This window comes from Seriola lalandi, unplaced genomic scaffold (assembly GCF_002814215.2).
Source record: "Seriola lalandi dorsalis isolate HSWRI2012SDOR001 ecotype SW California unplaced genomic scaffold, Sedor1 jcf7180002054947, whole genome shotgun sequence".
Taxonomy (NCBI): Eukaryota; Metazoa; Chordata; class Actinopteri; order Carangiformes; family Carangidae; genus Seriola; species Seriola lalandi.
The window spans coordinates 1,208,528-1,221,487 of NW_019525498.1; the positions used below are offsets into that span (position 1 = coordinate 1,208,528).

Consider the following 12,960-nt stretch of genomic DNA (forward strand, 5'->3'; position numbering starts at 1 on the left):
ACCTAGTGGAGAATCTGAGGGGAAGCATCACAAAGACACCAAGAACATTCAGAATAGATTCTTTTTTTTATTATTTTTACAAATAACTTATCTGTTACAAAGACAGTTTACCCAGCTAAAATCAAAAAAAAAAAAAAAAAAAAAAAAAAAAAAAAAATAAAAAAAAAAAAAAAAAAAAAAAAAAAAACTTTAAAAACTTTAGATATCCAAATTCTTTTTTTTCATTTAATAAAACATGAATAAACTGCCTCTTCACACCAAGGTGCAGATAAAGCTGAAAACTGGTATCTCTGGGTTGGAAAAAGGAAGAAGGATGGTGTAAGTGCTTAAGAGACAATAATTCATCTTCTACTTTTTAAAATGGGTTTATACAACAAGAAGGTTTCGCTTTTAAAAATGGCACTTGGACGTGACAAAATAGATCATCAATACAAATTCAATAGTTCTAAAAGGCACTAACGCAAGGCAACATTTCACAAATGTGGAAAAACAAAACAAAGTAACTACTCCACAGTTAAGGTAAGTTAATGACAATAAGTAAACTTTAGAAACACCCTCGTCAATGAAAGCTTAGGAGGATGAACCGAGCCAAATAAAAGTACGAGTTTACAGTCGTGGACGTGTTTTTGTCGTGGTGTGTTTTTGAGGTTTTGTTTTTGTTCTTTTTGTTTTTTGTTTTTGTTTGTTTTTGCCTTGTCTGCTCCCGAGATATTGTAACAATCCTGACCTGTTGCATTTAAGGCACGACGGGGAACGTGTGTGTATTTCTGCATCAGAGGAGCATTTAAACAGAAACATATTCACTTTGATCTTCGGACCTCACAGAAACTCTTCATCCAGTCCGCAGTAAGATCCTGATTGTACTGGAAACTGAGTGTCTCTTTGCATCGAGGTGGACTTGTCCCCAAACGTTAAACCTACATTCCAGTTGTCAGATAAGATGGCAGTTTGTAATTTTGATTTTTGACCCCTTCCCTCCCCCGACAGTCCCGAAAATATTTGGCGTCCGAAGAAAAAAAAACAAACAAACAAAAAAAAAAAAACAACAAAAAAAAACTAAAACAAAAACAAAAACAAAAAGACTCCTCCATCGCCTTCCACTTTGCTGCATCTGCAGATCGTACACAGGAAACTCAGCAATGACACAAGCGATGAACGGACCTGGCAGACGTAGCTTCATGATGACTGCTCTGCTCCTCTCCTTCTGCAAGGCTTCAACTCTCACAGATATCAAGTAAAAAGCTTAAAAAGGGAGCATGGTGCTTATTTGTTTGAAAGAGGGAAACAAAACAAGGACAAAAAAAAAAGTTAATAAAGTCTATAAAGCTATACTTACAGGAAATACAAGTGATTCATAGTGTGAGGAAGAAGGCTTTTAAGGCACATTCTAAAATTATGTACAGTAAAAAGCTCAAGGGGAGTTTCTGCCTCCGTGTACTGTACACAAAGCATGCAACTTAGTTTCTTTTTTCATTAACTCATGATTGAAGAGAAAGAAAAGGGAAACTGAAGGGGGAGGACAAGAGGCACGTTCGAGCCCCCCTTTAACATCCTCTAGAAACAGCAAACAAACTTTAAAGTCCATGAGTAGTCTGTTAGTTTTCCCTTCAGATGGAGAGCAGCGGCTGAGCACAGTTCCCGATCCCTCGCTCACGCCACCGCACAGGAAGAAAAACTCATTTATCAATTCAGCAAAAGCCCCATTGGCACCTGTGTTGTGTGTGTAAAGTGTGTGTAATGTGTGTGTAGGTGTGTGTGTGTGTGTGTGTGTGTAGGTGTGTGTATGTGTGCCGTCACACTGCAGGGCCACACTCGTAATACTGTAAGTGGGAGCAGCGAGGTATCCCCAGGGGTAAAGTGTCACCCGTCGAGCAGAAAAAGGGGGAAGTGACCCCACGCAATCTGAGTCTCTAAGGTGAGGTATCATCTGACTCTGTCAGCCTTTAGGAAGAAACACGAGTTGTAAACACTATCCAGTCGAGCCTTCAGTGGACAGCATTCTACAAACCTTAGAGAGGAAGAAGAAAGGACAAGAACCCCACCCCCCACCCCCCGAAGGAAAAACAAAAAACAAAAAAAAAACAAGGAAAACCGGCCGCACGATGCACGACGACTACGCCCCGTCCCAGTTTTCATACACGTAGGGAAGAAGAAACTAGAAGAAACTCTACTCTGGTAGACGACAGGCGGGCAGAGGAGGGAGCGGCGCGTCACAGCCTGGTTGGCTCAGAAGTGCCGCGGGAACTCGCACTGTTCACAGCGGTTGAGGGCGGGATGGTTGAGGAAGGTGCAGGCTGTGCAGCTCCACTGCGTCCCCTCGTCCTCCTCCTGGTCTGCAATGGGCTTCACAATCTTACTGCCCGGGTCTGTGACGAGGGGGGGGGGAGAACAGGAGGGTCAGAGCAGCACACCACACCAGAGCAGAGGTGCATGTTTATCCATGAAGTGATGAAAACACAGACATCAAAACTGTTTACACGTGTCTGTGGTGGAGTGAACAGTGCGTACACTCAGCGTGCTCACATGTGCCGCAGTAATCTGATTGTTGCCCACTTGGCAGCGATCTAACGTAAACACACAACCTGGAGGCCTTTTTTAGGTTAAAGCATTGAGAAGAAGTTGGATCACACAGCCGCATGTCTGCTCAAAAATGTTCCTGAAAAGTCCAAAGCGCACGAACATGGAGTCCAAGAATGGAAAGTGTCATCATACAGAAAAGCAGTGCTGTTAAAGCAACACGTCGTACTTCTAACACGCTGTCCCGACGTTAACTGCAGGTCACAGGGTAAATATGAGGCATTAACAACATAGGAAATAAACTAAATATATATATATATATATATATATATGTGTGTTCTACTAAGGTCTGTAAATGTTGCTCTTGACTGATTGTGTCACAGCGGCTCGACTTCGCTGTCAGGTTTGAAAAGGCTCCTTCAAAGAAAAGGCCGTTAATTCCTATTTGTTTACGGGACAGTGACGCCCGATCCAATATGGCGGCGCCGTTAACGTACGGCATCAACGGGCTGAAGTCTATGTATTTATGTCTATGCTGTTGAACGTCAGTCTAAACAATCAATAAAACTACAGTGTATGTGACACTAAGGGTAAATAAAGACAGACCCCTCCCTCCTCATAGTGCCGGGGTTGTAAACACGGCAACAGTCATTATATGATCAATAGAACAAACAAATCAAATAAATAAAGGGATGTTTACAACAAAGCGTGATGAAACTTACCAATAGATAAAGTACCTTTGGGTTTGGGTGGGACAGGACCGAGGAATCCAATGTTGTCGTAAAAATTATGGATTGCACTGGGATTAAAGTGTGGTCCTGTGAACAGAGGGAAGGTTGTGAGCTGATATCAAATCAACATCTAGAGAGAGTCGTGTGTTTACAGACTAAAAACAACAACAAATACACACATTTACAAGTAAATACTGTTGATGAATGAGCTGAAACCAGGTGATTGTGACTTAGCGTCAGAACTGGTCACAGGTCACTGGTTTTATTTATTTATTTATATATATATTTTATTGTCATTCCTCATCAGAATACTTCTTAATAAAGTTTACGTTTATAGAAAAGAGCCATGAAAAGGTCGGGATCGATATTTTCTCTACAACAAAATCATTGATTTGTGAAAATAAAATCCTCTTCACATGTAAAAATGTTTCTCCGATCGTCTCAGTCCCAGAAAATATGGTCGTGGTTTGTGTTTTGATTTCCAGTTTCTCCAGCAAACAGGAAGATTATCATCATAGTGGGATGAATAAAATACCTGATCAGGTGCTTCCAACCACACCCCCCCTCTATCTGTGTGAGCTGGCACACTTCCATTGGTACTTCAATAAAACTTCCTTCTCCCATTTGGTCTTAATGTATGAGGTTGAATTTGTTTTTAGGATTTAACAGATCCTCATATACGTATGAAATGATTCTACTACCAAAATGTTTTTACCTTCATGTTAACATCACGTCTGGGTTTAACTCCCGGGTATCACCAGGTCTGAGAGGAACTATTAATTTGATTCCGTCCTTCCTTCACCTGTGTAAAACGGTTTGGCCGGCGGCTCCATCTCCGGCGGCGGTGGAGTGTTGCCAGGGGGCCAATAAATCCCTTGTTACCAACCGGCAACAGGATGTAATTCAGGAAGCGGTGCTGGTTAAACAGCACAATGGCAGCGCCGTGACTGCGTGTGCCAAGAGGATGTGAGCAGGCCTGACCCGCGTGCTCCGGCTGCAGGCCCCCGGTTCACATCTGACCTCCCCGCACTTAATGACTTTATTATCAAACAACACGGTCGTGTGCATGAGCTGAATGCCAGTTTAACATTCCCAAGTTAAGGATGTTTTCCGCACCCTAACCTGACCGCCCGCCCGAGAAAATGAAGCGCGCCTGGATCCAAACAAACGCCGCCTGCTGTCTCTTACCTCTCCTTTAGCCAGCTGTGCAGTATTACTTAGACGGAGGGACGCCGCCCCGCCCACGCTCAACAGCTGGGAGACTATGTCCTGTTTAAGTCTTGAAAAGATCCGCTACTCGGTCTGTAACTAACAAAAAGATATGGAGACCTTTCCTAGAAAACTTTCAACATCTTTAGTCAAATGAAGGAAGGATTTCCCCTTTATTTTTTACTTAATTTTTATCAGTAACACCTTCTTCTCTCTCTTTCCACAATGTAAAACCCGACTTTAATGCCTCACTGATTCACCCACCCGAGGATGTGTCAGTCCATTTGTTGAAAATCTAATGAACAAAAACCACATTCCCACGTTATGCAGCAGAGAGACAAAGAAAGAAAGACTCACCTGTTTGGAGGAGATCGATTTCTTTGGTGAGGCAGTCGATGTCGATCTGCAGTAACCTGTTTTTACATCTCAACTGCTTCATTTCCTCAATCTGACAAAAGAGGGGAAAAGCACAGGTGTGAGCAGAGATCCAGCTGCTTGGACAACATTCAGAGCTGGTGCATGAGGAGCTACTACATCAAATGTCCTGGGCGATTTGGTTTTGCCTGGAACGAGGTACAGACTTTATGTGAAGTATGTGAGCGGCAGCCACGATAAGCTTCAGCGCTTCCCCTCTTATCTCCTTCAGCATGGGAAACACTGGACCTTCCTTTTACGAAAGGAGAGGAGAAAATGCCGTCCCACAATTCCTTGCCACAGCAACATTTAAAAAGCAACAGGCCGCTGTAGTTTCACCTCGGCAGAGCCGCGTAAATAAACAACAGAGCAGCTGTTTTATGTTTGTAACACGATCCGGAGCTGATGGAAATCCTGAAGCTCAAATCCATAAATATAGATTTACTCTCTTTCAGATCCGTGCAGTTAGGAGTCATCATGAAAAACAAATATATTGAATTTCTAGTCAACAATATCATCATAACAAAATACTGTACTGAACTTATTTTGCATATAGAAGTAAGATCCGATCACCGGGTGTGGACAGACAGTTAATGCTGCAGGGATGAGCTGTTTCCGCCTCACCCTGGGATTTTTTAAATTGACTTTTGGAGTTTACGTCAGCGTCACTTTATAAGGTTTGAAGCCTAAATATAATCAGCAGAAGAAGCAGAAGTAAAAAAAAAGCTGATGTTTGACTATAAACCAACTCCACCACGGTCACATGACTTCAGCGTCACCACCACTAGACTTCAACTTGTAGTTTGATTCAGCTGTGACCTCTGACACTGTTAGTAACAGGGTGTATAAACACAACGAGGCTGTAAAGACGGACGGGTGAGCAGATCAGTTTTCATGTTCAACCTCTGAGTCTCATTTAGACGCTCGTGAGCAACCGAGACGTAAAAGCTTCTTAAATCAGGACCCGAGTATTTACTGGCTGATTTTATGTTTTGAGCTCGACCTTATTTCAGCCGTCTAACAAAAACACAGAGACTTCAGGACGAGGGAACTGAAGGTGCTGAGATGCAACTAATTTCCATGTTTTAGGACTCACTAAATGCCAGGTATGAGCAGGGCCTGAGACTTCCTGTTTTGAAGTCAGTGGAGCAGGTCTGTGACCGTGTCAGGAGGAGAGCTGCTCCACTCTCCAGAGCTGGCTTGCCTCAGTAAACAACACTAAACCAAGGAGCTACTGAGCTCAGCAACACCAGCCAATTACCTGCCACAGCCACTTTTCCCCCTCAGCTGACTCAAACTGTAACAGCTGACGAAAACAGCTGACTCAACAGAAAGCTCGGCGCGCACTTCATCTGAACCCGAGAGGTTTCAACAAACTCGCAGCTGCAAAATCTAAACTTAATATGAAAATAAAAACAAAATACACGTTCGCTTCGTGTTCTGTTGAACTCTCCCCCCATCGCTGGTGTCTGAAGCAGCTGCAGGAGCTGCAGCAGGATGAATGTGAATGCAGATTACGTGCTCTGTCAGTCTGAAAATATGGAGCGGTATCAGCCAAATAATAAACAGACCCTGTAATCAACATAGTTTCAGGGTGTAGGAGCAGAAACCGAGAGTGGCAACGTGACCCAGATTCCGTTTTATCTCTCAGTATTAAACATAAAAACATCTCTTTCTCTTCAGCTACGAAGAACAGTTACTGAGTTAACTGTTCACAATTTGAAACATGAGAATTGGACTTCCGTGTAACTGCCACCTCCACAGCAAAATAAATTCACCACAGACAAAGAAATCGCTGATGTGACGTGATGTGATGTGCGTACAGAAGGAATTTGGGAGGCAGAGTTGGATCTCTCCAGCCGTCTCCTGGTCAGGTCGTTCTCCATCTCGTTGACCTCCTCTTTTAGCTTCTCCAGCTTCTTCTTCTTCAGCTCCAACTCGTGCCACAGCCTCTCCATGCGGGCCTTCTGATGGACCAACAACGCTGGAAGAAGCACACAGACAGCGATGTTAGCGACTCCTTGACACGAGACACCATAAAGGAGGAAAAAGGAAACGAATAAAAATTGTTAATCGTTACTGATATTATTATTATCATATTGAGAAACTCCCTGTAACCGAAGAATGTAGATGAAAGCGGGGAACAAAAGAAAAACTACTGATGAAAATCCCTTCAAGAAAAACTGTGAACACCAAACACCTGTCAAACCAGTTCTGACCATAATTCCCTGAGAAAAACAACTTGGTGTAAGAAGAGACAGGGGAATCACACAGTTTCCTCATTGTTCTCTATCAGTGTGTTTCATCACCTCCTGTGGTCAGATGAAGAGATCAGACTTATCCCAGTTAGCGAACTGCTGCAGAACACAGTGTTTAATGCACAGCCTGAACCATGCAGACGTTTTCCCATAATTCATCACAGTTCCAGTGTTTGTTGAGGGGTTAACGCCTCCTACAGACATTCAATCACACTTAACACTGAGGAGGCAGAAGAAGAAGAGATCATCCATTCAGACTCCTGAGAGCGCAGGAGCTAAATGTAAACTATGTGAATGTAAATTTAGTGTATTCTGAAAAACAAAAACAAACATGTTGGTTCAGATGTAATAACTGCAGATGTGCTGTTGCCTATTTGTTGTGGTACGTCTTTTACCCAGTGATGTATTGCCAAGCCTCACAGTGATTTCTCCTCATCTATGATAAAAGCAAATGTGTATTTTAATTTTCTAAATCAGGACCGTTTTCTCATCGTCTTCGTGATCGTCTCTCGACTCATCCTGTATCTTCTTCACTCAGATGTCGACATGAAAACATTAAGTGGAGATTATTTCTCCTGCGCCGAACTGAAATGGTAAAAAAGATGGACTGCACACGTCACTCACACACACTCTACAAATCAGGGGTTACTTGGGTTCAGTCTCTTGCCCGAGGACCCTTCGACACGCGGACTGAAGGAGGAATCAAACCACCGACTCGCTCGACCTCTTTGGCGCAGATGCAGGAACTTTTCTCATCACCTTCCTCAACACTGAGGGCCATTCTAGCTTTAATAGTTCTGTACATTCAGGAACCTGGGAGACAATGAAGTCAAATTACTATCCAAAGGTTCACTGAATCATCTGGTAATCCACATTAACATTTTAGTTTTAAAACATCTATTTTGTTATGTTTACTCCACACGCCTCCGGAGCCTCCAGCCACTGAAACAGAGACTTTGGGAAACGCTGCTGGACCCCGTTTCCACTTTGAAAACTCCAGGGTTGTGTTTTAGTCTGGATGGGCAGAAACTGAGATTTTTTTTGGGGGGGGAAAAGATGACGCAGACACCCACGGTCGTTCCCTATTTGGGTCTCATCGGCACATGACGTATTCTTCCCTGATTAGTCACGCTCCTTTCACGTGACCCTTTTTCTGCAAGAGAACAAACGGCATCAGCCTCGACTACCGGTGTTGTTGTGGAGGTAAATTCTGCGTTTTCTAAGAAATCTCCAGGTCTTACTTTTTGTCATTGCTGTTACTCCTTCGTATTATTATTTCTTTTTTGCAACCCAGTAACCAGCTGCAGAGTAGACAATCTGCTTCCTGTTTGAGTAACAAACTAAAACAATGCAATCAAAAAAAAACAAAAAAGAAAAACCAGTCTCCAGCAGGAATGCTTGCAGAATCAGAAAGGTTATGTCTTTTGGCACCTGGGGTCGGATGCATAAACCATGCGAACGCCGTTTCCCGCACACGAACTGGTACTTTATAAACACACACACTGTGTCACCTCACTCATTCCTCTGACCATGGCGAGCACACGCTTTCCCTAAGAGATCCAAGTTACAGTGAATTGAAAATACAAAATAAGAGACACGTAATTTAACACGAAATAAAAATACCCAACTTACATTATAAGATTTACAGTTTACACAGCAATAACGATTTTACAATTCATAAACAGAAATAACTGTTTGTGTGTCAATGTTTCCTTCAGCTTATTTACTGTGAGTCATTCTGTGACTGTTTGAAACTATTTTAATATTAATAATCAGAGTGTTGGAGCCTCGTTAAGACTCTCTAGTCCCAATAAATGAAGCTCAGAGTGAAACAGGACTTTACATTAGAGTGATTGAACTAAAGTAAACTGATGCAGGTTTTTACTTCAGTTTCACAATCAGTGAAACTGTTCTTGTTCCTCATCTTTCTTCTCTGTGTCTGATCACTTGTGGTGGAGACAAACTGATGGATTAAGGGAAAGTCTTCCTCCATTTTATGACTAATCGTGGGAGTGGAAATGAGGCTTGTGCACATGCCGCCCAATTTCTTAATGAGTGCGACTTATAAAGCAGAACCGTGATATATAATTCTGTGGAAAAGGATGTGTATAAACAGTTCTTGTTTTATGCGTCACGTAGTTTTAATCATGAATCTACACAGAGTTTTATGCTTCTCTTAAGTCAAAGGTATTCAATAAAAACAATAATAATGTTATTCTGCTGCCAAACAGGAAGAGCTGATTGGTTAATGTTGAGTTTGAACAGTTATATGGAGACAGGTGCGTCAGGTACAGCTGTGAATGTGACTCGCTGAAGCCACAGCAGACAAAATAAGGGGGGAAATCGGGTTCATGAGGGTCAGCAGCAGAGGCAGCGTGCCCAGTGTGAAGCCCCTCTTGGTTGTAGTCACTGCAGAGCGGGAGCCACAGCCGGTGACTCACATGTAATACAATCAAAAGCCCAAAAAAGGAAACAGCAGTGCGCGCTGACACGTTTGACTCACGCTACAGAATCCGCCAGTCTCAGGGGCTAATGGAGCAAACACAGCATTTAGTGCAGAGGACTCACACCACCGTCATCGCACAGCTAGTCACCTTTGCTTTTATCTACCCCATGAAGACGGACTTGCAAAGCAGTATTTCCACCCCGACTGAACATTAGAGACAGCAAGTATACACAGTTTGGCTCCAGAATTACATTACAGGCGATGTTATGGTGAGTGTCTTTTTAAAACCACACAGTATACTTTTATAGTAAAATTACTTTCTTGGCAGAATGCAGTGGAAAAAGCATTTAGGCCTACAGCTGGTAGCAGAAAACCTGTGCAGTATGATTTATTGCTAAAACAGTTCTAAAAACTTCACTGTGCACAATATGGCTATAGAGGAAGTGCACTCTTTTAGCCACTTGACATTTACTAAACAACCAATAAAAAGGGTGAAGCAAACACCTCCAACAAGACACTGGAGGCCTACTGGATGGAGGATTCACAGAGCAGACAATTTTTTTGGACATTTTTGTCTGCTTACTGCGAGCTGTGGGCGCTGACTCGTTATCTAAAGTATGTGTTCACAAGCTTGTGGGCATAAGAGCTTATCTGTGAAAATAGCCACAAGACACCAGCCAACAACACTACAGTGTCAAGCACTGTAAACACAATGAAAAGGGAAAATGGACACTGTATATAAAAAAGAAAAAAGAAAAAGGGTTTAAAGGGATGTCATATTCACACGGTGGCCATTTTCCTGTGACGTCGCGCTCGGGGTGGGAAGCTGTAAACAAAGAAATTCTGGCCAATCATTTCCATCTGATGATCCACGATCGATGAGCTACAGAAAAGACAATAGACAATAAAAATCCGAAAAGACATCGACGCATATTCCAGGTGAAAGAACATATTTGGAAAAACCCACTAGCGCCCATTAGACAACAGCTAACGTTAGCAATCAACCACTTCTGAGCTAACATTAACGTTTGATAGCGCTACGTGATTAATTCTGAAACATTAACGCAGATCTCGGAAACGCGCTGGACGTAATCAAGCTTGCGATGTAACGTTAGCTGCACCGCTAAGTTAGCACTGATGCACTTGCTCTGCTGTCATATTACTGTATCACTGATGCAGGTTAATTATGAAACCATAAAACATTAGCTAATGTTAAGCGTTTGCAGAAGCTTTAGTAGCGCCAACGTTGACACACGTTAATTGCAAAATTCACGTTTGCTAGCCTTTAGCATTAGCTTACAGTGTTTCCAGTGTTGGCCTGTCTCTACCTTCAACATCTGGAACACATTTATCAATGCGGTCAATGTCGCACAGGATTTATTCAGAGATATCAAAGTGTTCAAGGCCTCAGCGTGATGTCAGAGGAAAATGGCCGCTGTGTGAATACGGTCTACTGAGTACGAACCTAAATACTTTATCTGTGTTTAGTCTTCCGTCAAAGTCCTTTGGTGTCGGTTTCACTGGGGAATAAAGGCTGAGATTACAATCACAGTGATGACACTCAGGATCGCTCACCTTGTGTGTACGCTGCATCGTCAGAGCTCATGCTGAGTCTGCGAGGCTCGCTCGGCCTCTCCCTGTGCGGCGACAGCGGGTCTGAGAGATGGAGGGGGTCTGGCTCCACAAAGTGGTGGTCTGAGGGTAGGCTTAGGAGTTTGTTGGGCTCAAAAGTAGGCGAGACTACTCCGGGGGACACAGCTGGGGGCTTATTGGGGGACACGGTGATTTTAAAAGTGTATTTGGTGTTGGGCTGAGTCACCACCACGCGAGGGGAAGAAGCTGTGCCTCCCCCTCCCACGGAGGTACGAGACTTAGGTGGATGGTGGTGGATGTAGGCAGGGCCCATGCTCACTTGGCCTCCCATGTTCCTGGGCCCTGAAGGGCCCTGCAAAGGAGGGTTGGCTGAGATGTAGACTGTGGGAGGGTTCCTACTCCCACCATCGTCGCTGGAGGCATTGGCAGAAATGTAAAACTTGGGTTGGGCGCGGGAGCCGGCTGAGGCCACGATGGCCTCCTCAGAGGGGGTGGTAGCAGCAGTAGGCGGGCTGGCAGAGATGTAAACAGTGGGCTGGCTGCGGCTCAGACCAGGGCATCCAATGGACAGAGGGGTGGTGGGGACAGTAGCCACCCCGGTTGAGGAGGAGGAAGAGGAAGGACAGGAGGAGGAGGTCGAGGACGTACGGGGGCCACTACTTGTCCGCAGCACAGCTGTTGTGGTTGTGGAGTTGCTCCTCTGAGGAGATTCAAGTTTGATCTCTATCTGATTCTTCCGTGGGCCAGTGGAGATGTTCTGGATGTTGTACTGGCTGATGGTAGAGGAGGTGGGCATGACAGAAGAGGAGGAGGAGGAAGAAGAGCACGAGGAGACGCCGGAGGAAGAGGCCTGGCTCCCAGAGGGAAGGATGGAGGGCGCCTGGGGGTTTGTCGGGGAGCTGATTGGCATGTAGACATGAGAGGTCTGGTGGCCCTGGGTCTGGTGCTGTGAGGTATGTGAAGAGGAGGCGTGCTGAGGGCCGGACCAGGAGCCGGACAGGGAGGAGGGGTGGGAGATCTGGTAGATCTGCTGCTGGGGCTGGGAGGTGGGGCTGTACTGGGCCCTGCTTCCCTGCTGCTGGTTCTGCCGGGTCGTACCGGGCTGGCTAACGTAGGGCCTGATGTAGATAGAGTTACCCTGTGGACTGCTTAGGCCCGACTGTGGCCCGCCGTGTATGTGCAAAGAAGTGGGGGTGTTGCGGCCCGTCTGGATATTGGGGCCCAGCGTCACTGTAATGGGGTTGAAGCGCGGCGTCTGCTGGGCGCCCATAGTCGTCCCTTTGACACCCAGAGGGTAAAGTCCAAGGTGCTGTGGAGGCTGCGGTTTGCGCGTGGGTTCCATCACACCGAATACATTGAGGCTGGACGGCACCTGCACTGGGGCTGACTGAGGCTCCTGCTGAAAGAAGTCACTATTGGGGGCCTGGCTCGTCTGGAGGGGCCCGTCACTCAGGCTGTGGGCCAGAGTCCGGCTGCCGTTCATTCTCAGGCCGTCCCGAACCGGGGCCGCATGCACATTCTGAGACTGCAGGCCCAGGTTCAACTGGGTCATGTGATTACGGAGCCTGGTGAAGCTGGGGTCGTCGGAAAAGCTTCCTTCTTCGCTGTACAGGTAGCCCGGACTGACCTGGGACAGGTATTCACAGCAGGCGTCTAAGTTGTTGTTGTTCTGGAGGAAAGAGAGAGAGAGAGAGAGGAAATAAAGTTATTATCCAACATTAATAAAGTATCTATCCATCTATCTAATGTTTCACATGAGAATTGAATGTTTTTTATACCATATTCTTAATTA

General features: G+C 44.8%; 1 protein-coding gene across 3 annotated transcripts in view; it reads right to left on the minus strand.

Moving 5' to 3' along the window:
• Positions 1–47: 47 nt before the first annotated feature.
• Positions 48–12,960, minus strand: part of tab2 (TGF-beta activated kinase 1 (MAP3K7) binding protein 2) — a 41,729-nt gene continuing 28,816 nt past the window's right edge. For 2 of the 3 annotated variants that reach the window (XM_087170399.1, XM_023394340.2), the window contains exons 3-7: positions 11,151–12,837; positions 6,695–6,855; positions 4,815–4,905; positions 3,240–3,335; positions 48–2,366 (exon numbers count right to left, since the gene is read on the minus strand). In XM_087170399.1, the coding sequence (XP_087026525.1) occupies positions 2,227–2,366; positions 3,240–3,335; positions 4,815–4,905; positions 6,695–6,855; positions 11,151–12,837 (2,175 nt within the window). In that variant the 3' untranslated portion in view covers positions 48–2,226. The remainder of the gene's footprint in view (positions 2,367–3,239; positions 3,336–4,814; positions 4,906–6,694; positions 6,856–11,150; positions 12,838–12,960) is intronic. The other variant, XM_023394341.2, reaches the window with a different exon arrangement.